General features: G+C 40.4%; 1 protein-coding gene across 5 annotated transcripts in view; it reads right to left on the bottom strand.

Moving 5' to 3' along the window:
• Nucleotides 1-20,348, bottom strand: part of PDE1C (phosphodiesterase 1C) — a 586,050-nt gene that overhangs the window by 319,644 nt on the left and 246,058 nt on the right. For 3 of the 5 annotated variants that reach the window (XM_058445830.1, XM_032758381.2, XM_032758378.2), the window contains one exon: nucleotides 4,367-4,393. The exons of the other annotated variants lie outside the window; for them this stretch is intronic. In XM_058445830.1, coding sequence (XP_058301813.1) covers nucleotides 4,367-4,393 — 27 coding nt within the window. The remainder of the gene's footprint in view (nucleotides 1-4,366; nucleotides 4,394-20,348) is intronic. 5 annotated transcript variants of the gene reach the window in all.

Raw genomic sequence — 20,348 nt, 5'->3', positions numbered from 1 at the left:
TAAGTATTTCTCAAAGGTATAAACTTCTGCAAGCCAGACCTGATAACTTGAAGGTGAAGCTCTATTAAAAGAAACCAGATGAGAAATTTATGAGTAAGCAGGTTTACAGTGTAATCCTCTCTAGCCGTCAAATTACCATTTCACCACTTCTGCAAATCTCTTGGAATGACTGACACTCATGAACAAGATTCATTCACAAGCAAAAGGATAGTTCCCCTTAAATATGTGGATTTAAAACCCAATCCAGTAAGGTTTTCTGTGCAAGGAGAGGCTTACCTGCTACCTATTGATTCCCTTGCTAACCCGATAAAGAGGACTTATGAAATCACTATTTCTACTGAAATTTGGTCTTGGAAGAGATTAGTATACTCTCCTTAATGCTAAGAGTGAGACTCAGTAGAATCACTATCATCAAAACATTCCCTTGGGCTACCAAAATATGCCTCATACTTCATGAAATACTTGGAGAAAGATGACTGCCTCAATTGTGTTGTAGTAGGATGACAATTACTTTGAAAGCTGTGGGGTTTTTTTTCTTTAACAAGGTTTTGATAGGTAAACAAATATATAAGTGAAATAAAATGAAAGTTAGCAAGAAGTGTAAACAAACGTAGATTATTTTTGTATCCTGGGCTGTCTTCCCTTTGATGTCCAAATCAAACCTTTTTAATATAACATTTATATCACTTAGTTTTCCTATATTAAGCCACCTACTTTATTTGACTAATTATTAACTCCAGCCAAATAACTGCAGTTAGAATTAAACTCACCAGTTGTCCACATTGCTGTGTTTATTCCTACCATGAAAAAAGGAATCACAGCTATTCCCAGTCCAAATAAGCCATCAAGTAGGCAAGCAAACATTCAAACAGACCACTACTTGACTGGGGGTGTCAAGATATATTTTAAATTGTCTACCATTCATCAAATGAGGAATCCACCTACTCCAAATCTACAGATCCACAGAGAAGGTCTCAAGCAAGATTATTCTGAAAAAGGCTAAAGGTTTGCTACATGGATTAAAGAAGGCTGGAAAATTTTTAAAACACTTCTTTTATCGAGAGATTTAGTCTATGGTCCATTCTCTTGAATGGGTGGGTTCAGTGATAGCTTGACCAATAAGACACAGCAGAAGTGATGCTGTGCCCACTTCTGGACCCAGGCCATAATTAAGAGACTAGCAGCTTTTGCTTCCTATCTCTTAGAACATTTGACCTAAGAAACCAGGTAAGTGCAACTGCCCTGAGACCACCATGTAGTAAGAAGCCCAAGCAAGATGGAAGCACCTTGAAGGCCAAAAGCCACATGAGGAGAGAGGGAGAGAGAGAGAAAAAATAGAGAGGGAGAGAGCAAGAAACAAAAAGCACCAAGACTCCTAACATGTGAGCAAAGACCCTGTCTTGGAAGTGGAGTCTCCATCCCCAGCAGCCCCAATTGACACCAGGTGGATCAGATTCAAACCAGCCAACCAAGTCCTTCCTGAATTCCTGACCTGCAAAATTATGAGCAGAATAAAAGTTATTTTAAGCCACTAAGTTGAGGATGGCTTGTAATTCAATGATGGATCAGAAGCACATGGATCTACTTCATATAAGAATATGTATCTCATTAAAAATAGAAGAGCTCAAACTGATCCTCTATTAATTCACACTTTAAATGACTTCAATAAAGCTTGTTCAATGTAATTGGTTTATTTTTCATTACAGTGACAAAATTAAAAAATGCAACAGCATTCACGTCAGATATGCAAAAAACACACTTTCAAAACAAAATTGACATTGTAATTTGAACCTTGACAGGTTTGAGCAGCTCTCTTGTAAAACTTCCTCTCACTGTCTAAGTATCTCTCCTTAAAATAAAATTGAGGCAACTTTGAAGCACCTCATACTCCAGGTTAAGTACATGTGAAAATGATAAATTACTTTTTACTACTCAAGACTACTGTGCCCTCTAATCTGAGTGATTAATTTACATCCTGCTCAGTGGTTCACATGCAATTACTACCGTGAGTCCAACGAACCTGAACAAGACAAAATTGTTTAGCCATCTGTACAAGCTCTCACTATATTTAGAAAAGTACAGCAATCTCCAGGAAGCTTTAAAGTTTTAGTTCATTTTCCTCTCAATGACTCGTGCACTCTATGCTGCATATCAAATTATAATACCACTCCTTTGGACCCAAGTTTGCTCAACCCACTTTATTTTGTTGTTGATGTTGTTGTTTTGTTTTAGGCTTTTAGCAGCCTGAAGCCATGATTTTTAGTTTCTGTCTATAGGGATAAGAATAAAAGAGGGATGAGGAAGGGGCTTTACTGGCCCAAATAGAAACAGAAACTAAGAACTCATGACTGTATTCTCTCCACTGGACACCCCCGGAGGAGACCATCCACAGGAATCTCTACTGTGAAATGATGCTCATTAGAAAAGGCGAGACTAAAGCGGTGATCTAAAAAATGCCATTGTTGAAACCTACCAGCAAATTTTAATTGCATTAATGATCTTTTTTAATCTGCATGTAATCTGTTTAATTCCATAACACCCAAGTCAAGCACAATGAAAGCAGACACAGGCCTTCTAGATTGAATTGTGGGCTTCAAATGCTTGGTCAGCAAAAGGTCTAAGTAACTTTATTTCCAAACTCTTCTCAATAAAAAGAATAAATATTACAGAATATAACAATAGAGTCACATTATAATAAATGTGTCCTTAGGCAATATTGATATTGTGTGAAATTCATCAGGTGTACTTACACAAACCTACATGGTACAGCCTACTACATGCCTAGGCTGTGTGGTATAGCCTATTGCTCCTAGGCTACAAACCTGTACAGCATAATACTGTACTTAGTACTGTGGGCAACTGTAACACAATGGTAAGTATGTGGGTATCTAAACATATCTAAACATAGAAAAGCTAATGCATTGTACTATGATGTTACTGCAGCTACTATGTCACTAAGCAATAGGAATTTTTCAGCACCATTATAATCTTATGGGACCACCTAACTCAAGAAAAGCCTCCTAACATACATGAGGTCTACACCCCTAGATAAGCCTAAGATAATATGCTTACTAAAAGTTTATGAAAGCTCTTCCTAAGAAAGCATCAATGATCAGCTGGACCTTTAGAATCCCAACTTTGATGGAGAGTCATAGCTAAGTTTAAAGAATAAAGATGGAGGTTGGAAGTAGCAAGAGATATTGCTGGAGAAATAAAAGAGGTCATGGGAGACCGTCTGTGCCATTATTGTCCAATCAAATTTGTGAAAACAAATCATTGTAAAAAACAGAAAGCAGTGTATACAAGATGAACCAATGAATGAACAACGTGAGGTGATGAATATGTTAATTTGCTTGACTGTAATGATTTCAGTATGTGTATGTGTATATTATATATATACACACACATTAAAAACATATCATACACTTTAGATATATATAATTTTTAAAAGATGAACCAATGAATAAATTCCACAAAGAAGTATGTGACATTTCCTAAGCTTATTTCATTATTATATCATTAGAGAACCCACTCACCCTCTCCATAGTCACAACTTGTATGCATGCTTAAATACACATGCTGCTCCACCAAGTCAGCAAACTACATCTGTCAACGGGTACTGTAATGGGGAATGAAAATTGCATATGTACTGAAAAATGGGCTTCCCATTGGACCTCGGAGGCCATGCACTCCAAAACCTGGTAAGTCATTTTTGAACTATAAATACAGAAGATTTAAGTCCAACATTTAATAGCCACATAGGTTAGGGCCAGTGACCACCTGATCCCTCACAGCTCCTTATGCCAAAGAGTCTGCAAAGCACAGCCCAGAGGCAGGCTGGGCACATGAGGGATGATGACAGATGTCATTCTAGTTAAAATTACTCTTTCCACAGTCAAATCGAAAGACTGCCATTGCCCTTAAAGGAATCCGTACCTGTGCTTTGAGCTCAACAGCATTTTGTCAGCAAATCAGGCAAAGGAGATTCTGAGACAAAGGAGAATTCAGACACTAAACACGTATATAAAGATCGCTTTGTGCTCCCCATCCATATACCTTCAGCCCCCGCCAGCCCAATCACTCTCTGGTCAAGGTTTTAGGAAAATCACTAGACAACACGGCAGTAACAAGCTTTTGAGCCCACAGGATCCACTCTCTTGCGAAGGCATCCACCTGCTGTGCCTCACTAGATGCCTGCAATCAATTTTTAATTACAGCAGCAGTCGCAATCGGAGATAAAGCAGGCAACATGCTGAGAAAGAACCAAGAGCCTGTTTATTACAGTTCCAGTCCACCATGAGCCAGACTTGTGAAGAGCTGGGCCACAAATGAATCAACCAGTTGCAGCTCAGAAAGATGTTCTTACCTCTGGGACGTTTTCTTATATTTCCTCCTGTAAGAAAAGAGGCATAAACACATATCAGAAAAGGGTTCTGGCAGGCAGTGGGTAAGAAAGGGATTACTTCAGTGGGGATGGGCATGGAGGTCAACACTTCTTAGGGGGGTTTCTCTGTGAAGCTTATGGGTTTCAAAGCTTAGTTAAAAGTTTGGGAATGCTGTGTTATATTGTAGTCAGAAGTATAGAACCTAAGCCTTTAGTAAAAAATAGCATCCCAAGAGCTTAGTGGCTCTGCTCCCATGTTCTTCCCTTTTCCTTTTGAAGGTTCCCTGGCATTTTAGTTGAGGTCAGGCTTTAAAGACCACAAAATCTAGGTTCAAACCTCAATCCTTCCTTTGCCAGGTTCATGAGGTTCTTGCAGAGTAAATGGACACAAACTTACAAAACATTTCTTTTATCTGGCACATATTAAATGGGTTAAATGGTGAATAATGATCAGTTATTTATGTTGTCACTATCGTTACTATTATCCCCAACATCTAGCACTGAGGTCCCTTTAAGGATGTGCCTTCTTAAATGTAAATGTGCAATCATGCAGCTAAACTATGAGATGAGACATAAGGTCTTCAAAAAAAGAAGTGAGGAAGGGGACAATGAGAAAGTCTAGAAGCAAATGTTGAGAACCAGCATTAGGAACCATCCCCAGGAAGCAGAAGAGACCCAGTTCCAGCCCACCTCTGCTATTTACAGTCATTTAGCCTTGGGCAAATCTTGTGCATCAGGCTTCTTAATCTATCACATGAAGCTAGTAACATCTGCTCTGACTGTCTCACCTAGGTCAGAGTGGCAGACAAGGGGAAAATGGCCATAAAATGTATGTTGTCCCAATATCCCAACGTTCTTCATGTGTGTATCAATTTTTGTAGACTCTGAAGACCCTTAAAAGAGTTTCAATAGGCTCAGCACTGGAGGGGATTAGAGGAGAGGAAGTGCTAAGGAAAGAAAATCCATCTCCTTGTAGCATATCCAGGAAGTACAATGTTTCCCAGTTGACCTTAGTTCCACACCTGCATTTCCATTACAGTCACTGTACCCAGGAAGCAAACCACTGATTTGCTAATGGAGAGCTGTGCACCATATTTTTTTGTAAACTAAAGAGGTTTCAAATTGAGAATCACTAGGACCTGTTACATCTCTGTTAAAATGAAATCACACAGGGCAGTGTCAGGTGTGTAAAGCAGCAAGTAACACAGAACCTACAGTGTGGTCTTGACTAGACATGTAATGATATCTATTTATCTGAAAGGAGACACACCAGAATGACAACCATGACTCCAGGGTAGTAGGATGACAAATCACTCCTTTTTAGTTTTATGAATTTTCCAAATTTTCTTTAAAGAGTGAGCATTATAATAGAAAAAAATATTAAAATATGGATACACCTATATAGTTACACATAAAAATATATACAAATACAGGACTATATAGAGATATTTCCATGTTTCAATTGTATCACATATAATAGGGAGGAAAGTTGACTAACAGTAGATTAAGGCTTGGCCTTTCAAGCAAACTACCTATGTTCCAATCTTGGCTCTAGCACTTAGCTTTACAATGCTGGACTAGTTATTAAATCTCCCTGAACCTCAGTTTCTTTGCATATAAAGTGGGAAGAATCAGAGCCCCTCTTATGAGACCTTGTTATGAGAAACAAATGAGATAATTCACCTGAATGTCAGCTCCCCAAGGGCAAGTTCTTTGTGTGGTTTACCTCAAACTCTCCCCAAAAGCTATGATGCATGTGCACTGATCACTCACTCTCTCGCACCTGGACCCTGTCACCAATGACAGCTCACACTTTCCAGGCAGCAGCCAAGGGCAGAGGCTTCACCTTCAGCCACAGAGCATAGTGAGCTGTGGGTGTGACCCGTGCCATTGGACTCATTAGCACAGCAGTCTAACAAACTGATCTAAGGCACAACTGGCAAGATGAAAAAATAACCCATTGAACGTATACAGGGACAAAAGGTAAGGAGGCAGTTGGAAAAGAAGAATGCCCCTAGCCTCTACTCAGAAGCCCAACTAATCCTATCAGCAGACAGTATCTTCAGAGGTCAGAAGAAGACAGACCTTGCTATTGGTTTCCACAGAATTCTCCCAACACTTGCCAAAGAAATATATAAAGGAACTGCTGGGAGTGCTGAAAGAATCAAAGATAAACAAAAATAAGAAAAGCTTCATTTTCAGCACCTACTAGCAATAAGCACTTAATATACTTTGCTAATCCTCATAACTCTGTAGGATCCCCTCTCTGAAAGAACGCAAATTCTAAAAAGGAAGTTAAGACATGCACCTAAAGTGTTATTTTAACAACAAATACAAGGGATGGCTCAAGGAAGCTTTGTGAAAGAGGTAGTCTTGATTGATGGGTGAAATGTCAGCAGGAAGAAATATGGAAGTATACAGCAAGCAGAAACAGAGGGCATGCCTCATGGTCTCAAACCAGCCCAGCAAGCAGGGACTATAGAGTGAGGTAGCAGGAAATAAGGCTGGCAAGTGCTAAGGACAGAATTAAACGGGAAGAGTAATAAAATTTATATTTTAGAAAAAGATGATACCCAGGGGGAGGGTCACCTCTTGTGGGAAGCCACATTACACACCCTCTTCTGTGTTCCCACAGCATGCTGAAATCTCTCTGACACCATTCTCTGTGGCATTGCATTTTCTCATGTCTGTGATTTTGTGGAAAGGCAACATCGAGCTCTGGAGTGTGATAGACCTGGCTCAAAACCTAACTTCACCCTAACTAGCTGTGAGACCTCAGGCAAGCTCTGTGCTAAATCAAGCTTTCATTTCTGCATCTATGAAATGGATGAGATGATCTCAAATGAGATCATGTATTAAATTTGTCATCTAGTGTGCCTACCATGTAAGAGGCATTCTAAGACTTTTAGGCCCCTTGGTCCCTAGTTCTGAGCTTCTTGAGGTCAGAGGTCTGTCATATGCATCTCTATATCTATCCAAGGGCATGCACATTAACTGGCACATGGTTGGCCAACTAAATGAACTATTTGCAACTGTCACCCATACACATCAAAAGATGGGTTGTGCATATGTTAGACCCAAAGAAAGAAAGACCAGAAGTCTGATTTTCAGTCCAATTCACCTTCCTGACACTCCCCACGTTCATAGATATATTCTTAGCTTCGGATATTGTAAAGTTTCCCCCTTCAATCTTCTCCCATTTAGACATAGCCCTAAAATCAACCCAAATGGTATTATCTTACAATGGAGTTTGGAGGTCAGCTCTTAAAGCACAAGAGAAAATGCAACTCATAAAAATTATTCAAGACCCAACTCTCAGATTATTTTGAATGGGCAAGATTGGTGAGGCCTGACTGAGCCCTACTCATCCTTCAGTTCTCAACTGAAACATCACTTCCAAAGACCTTCTAGGGCTTCCCAAACTGGGTAATACTCCTTCTGTGTGTCCCATAGTGGCCAGAGCTTACCCACCACAGTGCACTTATGACTGCTCATGGTCATGATCTGTTATTCTTACGGAAGGAATGATGGCTTACCTGACATCTGCTATTGTTTCTTCCTTGTAATGGCAACTGCTCAATGTGTCGTTATTGAATTCATGAATGCATTTACCCAAAAATTGATCAAAAATGCTTTCTTTTTATTCTTTTTCCTTCAACTAAGCAATGATTTATAATGAGCAGTGAGGACATCCACCACAGCTGTGGTTTCCTACACACAGAGGGAAAGCAATGAGAAGGCTGGGGAGCTCACATTTGTTGAGCAACTCCTCTGTTCCATTCCTCTTACACAAGTTAACTCACTTACAACTCCTACAAACCCTGAGAGGTTCTACCTACTTTCCACTTGACAGAAGTGAGTCTCAGAGACGTTAAGTAACTTGCCTAAGGATACAGAACCTTAAAGTGGCTGAGACAGAAGACAAATTCTGAAGCCTTCGAAGAAAATTAAGGAATGTATACAAAGAAGGCAAAAGATTCCACCAAGAAACTTAGACACTAGACAAAACCAAAATAAAATTAATAACAATAAAACATACTGCATTCTGTCCACCAAAATGCAGGAAATGAGCTGGAAAAAAAACCCCAGTTTATTCTTGGCCTTCTATTTTTAAGAACTTCAACAGAATCCCTGACTCACAATCTGCAAGACAAAGGGAATTTTTTTTTGCTTTGTTTTGTTTTTGAGAGGGAATCTCACTCTGTCGCCCAGGCTGGAGCGCAGTGGCGCAATCTCAGCTCACTGCAACCTCCTCCTGCTGGGTTCAAGCGATTCTCCTGCCTCAGCCTCTGAGTAGCTGGGATTACAGGTGCACACCACCATGCCCGGCTAATTTTTGTATTTTTAGTAGAGATGGGGTTTCACCATGTTGGCCAGGCTGATCTCGAACTCCTGACCTCAAGTGATCTGCCTGCCTCAGCCTCTCAAAGTGTTGGGATCACAGGCGTGAGCCACCATTCCTGGCCTGTTTTTAAAATTTGTTTCTAAAACTTAATTTAAATTTATAATATTTTGAAACTTGAAACAACACACTACAAATCTCAAGATTTCATGTAACTAGACCAAGCTGATGTAGAAAGTAGAGAATGACAAAGAGCTGTTGTGTTCTGGGACCTGGCAAAGTTGGCAGGGTGGGAGATGGAGAGGCCAGCTTCATGCTGGGAGAGAAGGCAAGGGCATCTTCACAAGGCCAGGCTGAGGACACCACCTCATAGAAGGTCTAGAGTGGCACTTTGCAAAGTCTGTTCCCTGGAATGGGCTCTACCGTTCTCTCTCTCTCTTTCTCTCACTGAAACACACACACACACACACACACACACACACACACACACGGCTTCATCTGTTTGTTGTTTCTGTTTTTCTAAGGGGAGGCATTACAGCATACTGCTTAAGATCACTTGCCTGAGCTTTAATCCCTTCTCCAACTTATTGTGTCCGACAGGCTGCATGACCTTTAGCAACTTATATCACTTCTCCAACCACCGGTTTCCTCATCTGTAAAATTTGGGTAACAGCAGTGCCTGCTTTACGGGGTGATGTGAGAGTTAAATGTAATGATGACTGCAGGGCATTTAGCATAGTGCTGGGCATCCTGGAAATGCTCAAGTGTCAGCTACTGTACTAAAAACAGTGGTATTGCATAAATAATAATGGCATTATAATTCAGTAGGTTTTCAAAACTTACTTGATCAAAAATCTTTCATTAATTATAAAAGTCACAAAAAAAAGGTTGAAGATTACTTTTCCAGAACGGAAAAATTGGATACTCCCAATTCTCCTTGTCTTGGAACACTTGAACCACAAAGAAAGCAGGTGCTAATCTCAGCGCTGCTAAGAGGAGGATGAGCTGAAACACTGCCCAGCTTTTCCCATGCCTAAGGGGCCCTGTGCCTGCCTGTACACCCTGCCACCCACCCCAGCAATGTCCCACTTAACCTAGCAGAGCCACACACTCCCTTTAAATGTCAAAGCTGAGCCATTGCCCAAAAGGCAGGAAAAAAGAAAGTAAAACTGGATACTTATGAACTGGATATCACAATAATCCTTGGAAATATCTAAAATTATATTTCAAAACAAGTCCTTTTTATCAATAACTCCCTAAAAACTGAGCCCACTAACTTGCTTATGCACATCCTTAAGCAGTCTCAGGAAGTTGTAACTCAATGCGGAGATCTCATGTGCTATGGCTAGAATTATTGATTAACCCATACTCATTTAGCTCTTAAGTAAATTTAAAGACCACTAGTCTTGCTGAAAATCAATGTCTGTTTACGTCCGGAATGTTTCAATGGAACTGTGGATTACCCAAGTATTAAATGATGCGTGTGTGTGTGTGTGTGTGTGTGTGTGTGCATGCACTTGTGCACAACAGGGGAAATGAACCCCAAAACCCCCCTCGACAGCTTCAGTCCATTTACAGCCAGCTGGTCACATCCTGACAGGCAGATTCTGAAACAGGAGCATCATCAAAGGGCAAAGAACACTGACCTCCAGTATTTAAATAGGTTCCCCAAAGCTCTCCACAGCAGTGTCATAAAGTGGAAGCTTCTAGACCCTGAACTTCATTTTCCATCTCCTGCCCTCAGTCAGGGAGATAAAGAATGAAACTAAGCAAGCTTAAGGGGTGACTCTGTCCACAGTCAGGGGCAAAGTAAAGACAAGCAGGCAAACAGCGAGAAACAACAGTGAGGTGGGAGGCAAGGACGCTTTTAAGGGTCTTTATTTGCTTTTTGATGGCTAGGAGTTCCCAGAGTACTGGGCACACCTGCAGTCAAATGTAAGCATCAAGTACTCCAAAATCAAACAGATGATTTGGAAATCATTTCTAATAGCCTGGATAAGTGAGAGTCGATTAAACATTGATGCTAAATTATGAAGCGCCTAGCAGTCTTTCACTTTTTTAAAGTGAGTATCTTTGAACAAGAGCCATATGGGTGCTGCAATAATGAGGTTTATAAATAGGCTTAATATTCTAACAAGCTGGCTTTGAAAAACCAAAACTTGTGCTCTGTTTCTAAGTTGACAGAAAGATACCTCCCAGTTGGGCACAAGATTTCCTGGTATGGGAAGTTGAATACTCAACAACTGCATACACACAATGCAAATTCCAATTCTGCCCTCAGTGTTCTCCAGGGTTTCTGGGTAACAATGACTCACTCTTCTCCAAGTCCTATCCTGTCTCCATTCTTTTCTCCAGAGACCACTACCACCGCCAACACACAGACCATTTCGGAAAGCTTGGTCCTCAGCCCTCAGTTCCCTCAAGGGACAGGACGTTGAAAGACAGGCTCAGATAAAAACAAAATGCACAGCAAGGCTTGTATAGTTAACTACAGGTTCTTACAAGTACAGATCACATGTGTTTCACTCATGGGAAAGTGGACTGAGATAAAATGTCACAAATAACCATGAAATGAGTGAGGATCTGAACAATCATCTGATCCTCTGGTTTTGTTTTTCATTGGCATGCAGGATACAGATTGAAAAGAATTGGATATCTTTAGAAACTTCTAATGGATCTCTTACATCATTTGTATGAATTAATCTACATGCTACTGAGAACGGAAGGTCTTTGTACATTTCTTCTCATTCCTATCAGTGATTTCATTTCCATGATGCATGTATTAAAAACTAACTTTGCAAAGCTATCCATTGCTTCCTGGCCTTTCCCATACTTTGAACAAGTAAATGCTAATGATAAAAATATATGTATAAACTGGTGGTCTCTTGGCACCTTCCACAAGAATATTTAGGGGTGAGAAAGGAGATAATAGAGTAAGAGAATCTCCTGTCTTACTAGCTCGAAGATTTAACTGATGAGCTACAAAATGAAATTCCATGTGCACAATGATTTCATTTTCCTGCTTGGCCAAAGGTCCACAGCAAGACAACAACAACAAAAAAAATTATAAAATGGAAAAAAAAAAAACAAACTCATTTTTACCTTGAATAGTCCAATCATTAGGAAAGAAAAACAACTAAAAAAAATTCTAGGGAATTTATTAGCTAGGTTTTCTAGTAGAGAAAATTGTTCTGCAGACTCATACTGTCATTGAATTATCTTAGGAAAGGAAGATCATATTCAGAGATAGCCAGCTCCCAAACATAGAGAACTCCAGTACGTTTAGCCAAAAGTGATGGATGAAACTCACATGAAGGAAGCCTTTGACAGTGTGGTTTGAGGGTGGGGATGGTGACTCTAAAGAATGGGAGAATGCAAATCTGAAGCAGAGATGTAAATAAGACAGTCAATTTTTTACTCTTTCCTAGGAGCAAGTGCATTTCTATCTAGAGCTGGCCAGGCAGTGGAAAGTAGAGAAACCTAGGAGAAGGTAACAAACTCCAAACTAAACAACCCTACAGGAAGCCCCACCTGGGGCTACACCAACTCACATGGCAGATCCAGGCTGCCCCAGGGCTCCTGTCCTCCCAAAGCAAGCCCCTCTCTTCACTGATCTCCCTCCGCATCCCCTCGGCTGCCTGCAGACAGCTGGCCAGAAACAGAAATCAAATCTCCTGCTCATGCCTGCTTCTCTCATGAGCCTGGGTTAAAAATCCCAGCACTTGGACTACTATTTAAGAAGCCCCAAATGGGACCCCTCCCCAAAGAAAGCTGAACTCTTCCTTTGGAAGGCAAGTTTTTTTTGTTGTTTTTTTTTTTTAGCAAACCAAACACAATTTTCTTTCCTTCTAGCTAAAAGCCTATTGCTTAAAGCTGGGCAATGAGCTAATCAGTGGCACCAGTGAAAAAACAGGGAAAGGTTTTTAGAGAAAGAAAATAGAAAGCAAATGTCATGCTTGTGGAAGCCCAAGTAGTACGTTTTTTGCATAACTGATTTAGTCCTCTATTCACGTATTTACAACCACTTGCTGTGTTATAAGTACTGCAAAATTGTGTGGGTGGGAATGGAAGCAATTTTTGCGACCTTCTTCCTGGGAGCCCGTCTCCTACTTAAATAAACATCAATGAGAAAAGCTAAAAGCAAAAATATCTCTTAATATCTGTGATGGCACTGCCAAAGTAGATATAAATCCAAAGGATTAAGACAAAATCTCCCTCTTCACAGATCTATCCCTGTAATTAGGGGAGGAGTAGGGTTTTTTCTAATTGAATTATCCACAGAGCTGTTTCAATTCTCTACTTTGTTTTTCCCCTTGTAGATTTAGCCAGAACAAAAACTGTAATCTTCTGCTGAGTTTCACTTCAATGTCAGTCTAATTTTTCTAAGTCTTGCCTACCTGCTCCTGCAGTGTTCCTTCCCTCTCCCCACTCTGTACCCTTCCTCCCAACTCTTATCAAAACTGACTCCTGGCAGAAAGCAGCTGCTGGTCATTTACAATTCCAGGTGAATTTGAATCAGCGCCATGGCTCCTTGGGAACATGAGTCCTTCCTATTTCCTCTAAAATCCTATCTTGTAGTAGCATCATCTGTGTGAGCCTCCCTGAACACACGCTCTGTAAATCTCAACAATTTAAATATGGCAAAATGAGCCCATTGTCCAAAATACAGGGAAAAAAAAAACGCCAACTAGCAGATGCATTTCTTGGGACCATTTTGAGCTTTTCTGTCAACTGAAATCAGATGAGCATTGGAAGCAAATTTTCCTGAGCTATAGTAGTTACCTTCACTGAAACTATGCCAAATCTCCCAGAAATTGGTGCTTTCAACAATTCTTTCATTTTTTTTAAACAATGACTAATTTCAGTCAGTGATTTTATAGTCAAAATGGCAGTTCTGAAACAACATTTATGAGGCTTGATTTATGATAATTAATCCTTCTATTTCACTAATAAGCTAGGAAAGGCCTTATTTATGAAAGTGTTTAAATTCCTCACAGTTAGCAGACATGGTTTCCAGTGACACCCACATGGAATGGTATACTAAATGTAATAAACTTTTGTGGGTCATCCTTAGACAAAAGTCAGAGAGACAAATGAAAATAAGTGGCAGGATGTTAGTGTGAATTTGAACTACTCCTAAAACATCTGGAAGGAGCTTTCAAAGATTAATCTTTCACTACCATATTTACTAGATGTATCTCTAGAGTGTAGGAAACGTCTTGGTTATTTAAGCATTTTCTTTGGTTGGAATCTGGATAAACAACAGTTTAATGGTCTTTGGATATCCATTTGTGACTTTCAGACAAAATGCTCCATGCACTCTTATACTGATTGTCTAAATTATCACTCTTCTGGTGGCCTTAAGGGAAAGGAAGCTGTATTTTGGCAGAATATTGAATACCGGGTCCTTGCAATGGGTCCTTGGATTTGGGTAGAAATAGAAGGAAAGCCTTAAAGAGCAGAGAAAGGGCGCCAATGGGCAGAGGTGGTACAGTGAGTGAGCACTGTGGCCAGAACTGTGGACTGCTCCAGGAGACAAGGCCCAGCCATATCCATGGAGGCACCTCTGGAGCAGGCACAGGGAGGCCAAGCCCCATCAATGGAGCCTAAACTGCAAAAGGGCCTCTTGCCAGAGCCAGAGAGCCTCCACGCAGCCAAGCTTCACTTGGCCCTTCTGCAGTGGGCTAGGCTCCAGGCTTCAGGTGTCAGCCCCATGGCATGTGCCCTCGACCTCCCAGAAGGTCCGTGATGAGGGCTCAACCCATTAGGCTCCCTGGGTCATGGCCTCTTTCTGCACTTGGAATACTGGGAATGACCATACTGGTTTCTGTCTCTGTTCCAAACCTACGTTTTAATGGGCATGATACCAAGCAGTCAATATAAGTTTCAAGTCATGATTACTAGCTGGCCTAAGTAAATGCCAATATTTTGAACAAGTAAATGCCAGTGAGAAAATATACATAAATTTTTGGTTTTCTGAAACCTTCCTTCAGACTATTTAGGGGTCACACTAAACTGTATTCTCTACTTACAAAATTTATAGATATATTAATTTGGCATCATTCAGATACATGCAGAATTTTTCTGCTTACTCTGCTGGGCTGTAGATTATATCTCCAGACCTTCTGTTTAATCTCCAGACTCACTTATCCAACTGCTCTTGCCTTCCCCATATCTCCCCTCATAGTCAGTATGTCCCACACTGAACTCATCCCATACTGAACTCTCTACCCCCCATTTATTCTGTTCCCACTCACGACAAGACCTGCAAACGTGTTCCTCCCTCAGTGATCCTAATCTAAGAAAAAAGAACCTGGGGATTCAAGCCAAAAACCTGCGAGTTGACCTTGATTCCATTTTCTTCCTCATCCTCCATATCCAAGTCCTGTTGGATCTACCTCCTAAAAAGTTCTCACATCCGTGCCTACTGATAATGGCTTCCCCTTGCTGAGGCTCCCTGGTGGATGAAGTCGGACCTGGCTCCTCTCCAGCTGTGTCTAGAGCCTTCGCCTCCTTCCAGTCTGCGCTGCAGCCACTTGGCCTTCTTTCATTTTCTCAGAAGGGCCATGCTCCTTCTTGTCTTTAGATCTTTGCAGGTATAAACATCCCAGTCCTTAAATGCCTAGAATACGCTTCCCTAACTCTACTTAACTACAATTTACATAATCTTCATGTCTCAGCATCCGTCTCTTTTCTTCAAAGAAGCCTTCTCTGAATCCCGGACCAGGTTTGGGTCCTCTCTTCTATGTTTTCACAGCTCCCTGTGCTGGACTTCGTGCAGCACTCGTCACAGCAGGTAGTAATTTATGGAAATATTGTTTAATATATTCCTCTACTGTAGGCTGAACATCCTCCGAGGGAGGGAGCCTTTGTCTTGTTTCCCACTAATTCCCTGGTGCTTAGCACAGCACCAGGCACATAGTAAGTGCCACAGAAATATTTGGTAAGTGAATGAATGAATGAATTTTCTGCATACAGATGTGTATTGCTTCAACTATATGAATAAAACTCATTACCTAAAATGATCAATTTTTATATCTTCTGGATGGAATGACTCTCTTTAGTTTTTTCATAATCTCACAAGCTAGGAACATCTAGCTTTGTCTTACGGTCATTAAGACTCATTTATTTTGTTTAATAACAGCTGTCAAGAGGACTCTGTATAAACAGTACAATAAAAGCCTGAAGAATACCAACACTTTACATGAATTCAGTATACTTCCTCCAGAAATAGAGTGTTGCATTTGTTGTAGAATTCATTTTTATTGCTAGTGGGAAACTCCAATGATGGTCATTCTCAAAGCTGTCCCAGTCTATTTTAATGTGCCTCATATTTGTTAAGTTGGTGCAAAAGTAATGTGGTTTTTGCCATTAAAACTAATAGCAAAAACCGCAATTACTTTTGCATTAACCTGGTAACAATTATTTCTTTTAGTTCTTTCTCAAAAATCCAGGAGATAGGTCCTATAAACACTATCCTTCCATGTGGGGAAATGGAAACCAAGGAAAGTAGTCTTCCATGAGCCAAAGAAAATTAAAGATTGAAAACTAGAGATGGTAATGCAGAAACCTCTCTGATGAGGGCTGCTTCCCAACTGACAGAGGCATGCTGTAAAGCTCAGTCAAAATATTAAGCACTTCGCTGCTAAATATTGAGTTGTAATTAACTAATACACTAGCATAACCAAATTACAATAATCAAGTGATGATGTACCAGTAAACTACATGAGTATTCAAGTAAAGAAAATTTCACTGTAAATGTGAGAATCTACTTACTCCTTTTGATATTCACATTTTTCCCTTTTAATATAAATTAAGAATGTATTTCAGAGAGATTTAATTTGATCTTTATTAAGAAAAGAAAGACTCAAAAACAATCCTTCAAACACAAATGTCTCCCTTCTCTGAATCCTAGCATGCAGCGTCCATATCACCTAGTCAGCAATTAATTATTGCCGTCTCTTTTGTTGTTGATTTTTAACCTTTTCACATGTATAAGAAGTATCTTGTTTCCCTCAATATATTCTAAGTTTCCTGATGGTAAGGATTTTCTTCTGATATTTTCACATTCCTTCTGAAGCTCCTAGCACCGAGTACATAATGGAAACCCAATAAAAATATGCTGAACAATCTGGCAATTCCAATTGAATGGGAGAGTAAAAGGACCAATTAATACACTAAACATGTAATCTGCGGGAAACAACAATTTTTTAAAGTATTCTTCTGGAATTGCTTTTCTGGTAAGATTCAGGTCAATGCCCTCTTCCCTGGGTCATCTCCTTGCAAGGATTTAAAAATAAGAACCAAGATCTCAGACCCACCGCTCCAGGTCAAAGATCTCTCCATGGCTCCATATTGCCATCACCAATAGCTACTTGAACATTCCAGAGGCTACCAATTTAACATATCTACACCCAAGTTTATCATTCTGCTTTATCCAAGCCTGCTCTTATCTCCATAGTCCCTAACGAGGCAAATAACGCCAAATTCACTGAGACATCTAAGCTGAAAGAACTCAGAAGACAACTGCTCCTCTTTCTCTACTCTAAATCTATGTTCTGTCAATTCTCATTTCAAACATGCCCCTGTTCTTTCGTCTTCAGTAGCGCTACCCCAAATCAGGCATCTTCCCCAACTGGTCTCCAGGCCTCGAGTCGCATCTCCAATCTGTCCTCCACCCTTTTTCCAGAATTACAATCCTAAAATTCAAATCTAATTTTGTTACTCTCCAGCTTAACATCTTTTAACAATTTCTTATAACTGAAAGGATAAAACACAAACTTCTAAAAATATTATGTATCATAAAATATATATGTACTTCTCTAGAAGATATGAAAGGACACCTAGAACACAGCACTTTTTTGTTGTATAGTAAAATGTGTTCAATTACTCACCTCCTCAAACTTTGAGCATATATTATTTTGAGTAAAACAAAAAGTAAAATTTTTAAATGTCATGTATCACTATCCGGCCCCTGCCTTCCTTTCCAGCAGCACCTCTCATGACTACACTTCTGTCTGTCCCTTAGTATTTGCACTGGATGAGCTGCAAGCGGATACCACACATTAACCTTTTAAGGAAAGTAAGGCTCTTGGGAATTGATTAATAGGGGAAGGTAATCCTGTGACCCAGACCAATTCAGGGGCCAACTACTTCTGACAGGACGGCGGGGGAGTGGGGGGCGGGGGGTGAGTGAGATTTATCTCCAATAGCTCCATGTTGCATGACAGCAAATAGACCCAACCATACTCTCTCCTTAGGGAATTCTCAATGAGTGGTGAACATAGAAAAGGTTCACTAGAACTCAAGCCATATCTCAGTTAAGTGCAAGCAGCTTTGCCAGTAGTCCATAAGAACAGCTCAGAAATCTCAACTAGTTTATTTTAGGCTGCCCAGAAGACTCCTTGTTTTTCTCTCATCTTTGTAAAAGGTTTCTTTGCATTTTTGCAAAAGGCTGACATCAATGAAAAGAGTCTAAGCAAGTTTCTTCCTTATGACTCTAATGAGTCTGCTAGAATGAATACACAATTAACTGTAGTCTGTAACACCTTCTCTGGCCCTCCCAAGTAGAGGTAGCTTCCTCTGCATCCCCCTGGAACTATATTCATCATCTCCAGGTACTCATATCAGTCTCTGCCACTAGCCTTCAAGTTGCTGAAAGTCAAGTAAGTATCTTACCTACTTTTGCAAACCCAGGGCTTAGCAAACTGACTGGCACCTAATAGACACTCAGTAAATGTTAATTGAGTAATCCCATGTTGCCTGAACACTAATTATATCATTTAAAAATTCGGTTATATAGAAAGAAAACACAGAGAGGGCTTAAATAAGAAATTTAAAACCAAAGGTCCAGGCTTTGTCACCTATGGCTTTTCTCCTCATCTTTGCTGTGTAGGTTGGAAGAGTTACTTAACTTCTCTGTACATCGATAGGGTATTAGTTAAGACTGTTTCAGAGAAACCAAATTCAAAACATCCTAAGCAAAAACAGAGTCTAACTAGCTCATGTAGCTGGGAGAGCTGACAGAACTGGAGACACATCTACAGGAACTGGGACCTCCAGGAGCTGACCCAGGAATTCCCACTCCGTGTTTTCTGCTTCCTTTTGAGCACTGGCCTCACTGCCTCCTATCATAAAAGGTCTTCTCTATGAGGTGGGAAATGGATCCAACGGCAGCCCCATGAAAGTCCAGAAGAAAAGAAAAGCCTCCCTTTCCCACAGCCATGACAGAAATGTCAACGAGGGACTCTAATGCTTCTGTTTGGGATCCATACCCTACTTGAGACCAACTTTTATTGCCTGAAAGGTGAATTCTGTGATTGGCCAGTCCTGTACTATGCTGGGGTGAGGAGTAGAGTCTGTTAGCATAGTAAGATGGATGGGAAGCTTGCTGCATAGACAAAAACAATAGTTGTTGCAGTCTATTAACTTAATAGCCATTCTCTTGCCTTTATATTAATAATATTACTTTAGGTAGTGCAAAAAAGCATCATCATCTTCATGGAGTGTTATATAAGCATAAAATTTATTATACCGACTACCTCATAGTTGGGCAAAATAAATATGAGATTAGATAATTATAATTGTGATAATAAATGCCAAGGAATAAGTAAAACCTGCTCTCTTGCTCTCGGTTTTTCAAAAATGCAGCATAGAAACACGTTTCTGTCACCATCTAGCAGGCTGGCAATAGAAAAACTTTCTGGTCAGGACCCAAGGTACAGTCATAACCCAATTGCTCAAACCCAAGGAGCCCTATGAGGCTTCATCAGGGGTATATAGAACACCCACAGCCCTGTTTCCCTGACTGGAAGATTCTGTAACAAAAAAGTAATTGAGAGGGACTCAAAAACTCTACCCAGTCCTCCAGAGAAAAGAGATATGACAACAGCTCATTGGGAGGAACTAAGGTTTACGGAAAAGGAAAAATGAGGCTCCTCTCCGAAGAGTAAGAGGACAGCATCCCTCTGAGAGTTTCAATTAAGAAAGCTCAGGTGTGCGGTATTTGTTTTCTTCTCACTTAGAGAAATAGGAGCATGTGCATAAGAAGCATCAGGGCCACAGAGCAAGGCTGAGGACCAGCACCCACCCTGGAATCGCAGCTAGCCTCTGAGCATTAGTGTGCAGCACCTCGCTCAAGGGGCATGGGCACCATCATCACAACAGACACCTGGGCTTGCAGGTGTCTATAATCCCAGCTAAGATAGAGAGTGTTTAAAACTCACATCTCCAATATTTGATGTACTGTTAGTATGCTGACGATGCTACAATGCTAAGAGTTCTTCCCAATTCTTTCTTAGAGAAATATGTAAAACAGCTCTATGTTTCAAATATGTATTACTGTATACTGGGTGGAAGTGTAGGCACTGGGGATAAAAAGCAAACCAAAAGCAAGTGACCAAAGCAAACCAAAAACCCTGTCTTCATGGGGCTTATATTCTAGCTGGGGGAGACAGACAATAAACCTAAAAATAAATAAACTACACAGCATTCGGATGGTGGGAAGTGCTAGAGAAAAATAAAGCATGGCAGGGTATGGGTAGGGGTTGGAATGTATAGGGGACACTTCCCTGCAGTATCCTTGGCTGTTGATTCTTTGCAGGTGATAACCACAGAAATCCT

Source organism: Hylobates moloch, unplaced genomic scaffold (genome assembly GCF_009828535.3).
Source record: "Hylobates moloch isolate HMO894 unplaced genomic scaffold, HMol_V3 SCAFFOLD_1, whole genome shotgun sequence".
NCBI classification, from domain to species: domain Eukaryota; kingdom Metazoa; phylum Chordata; class Mammalia; order Primates; family Hylobatidae; genus Hylobates; species Hylobates moloch.
This window is presented reverse-complemented; position numbering and strand designations above follow the sequence as displayed.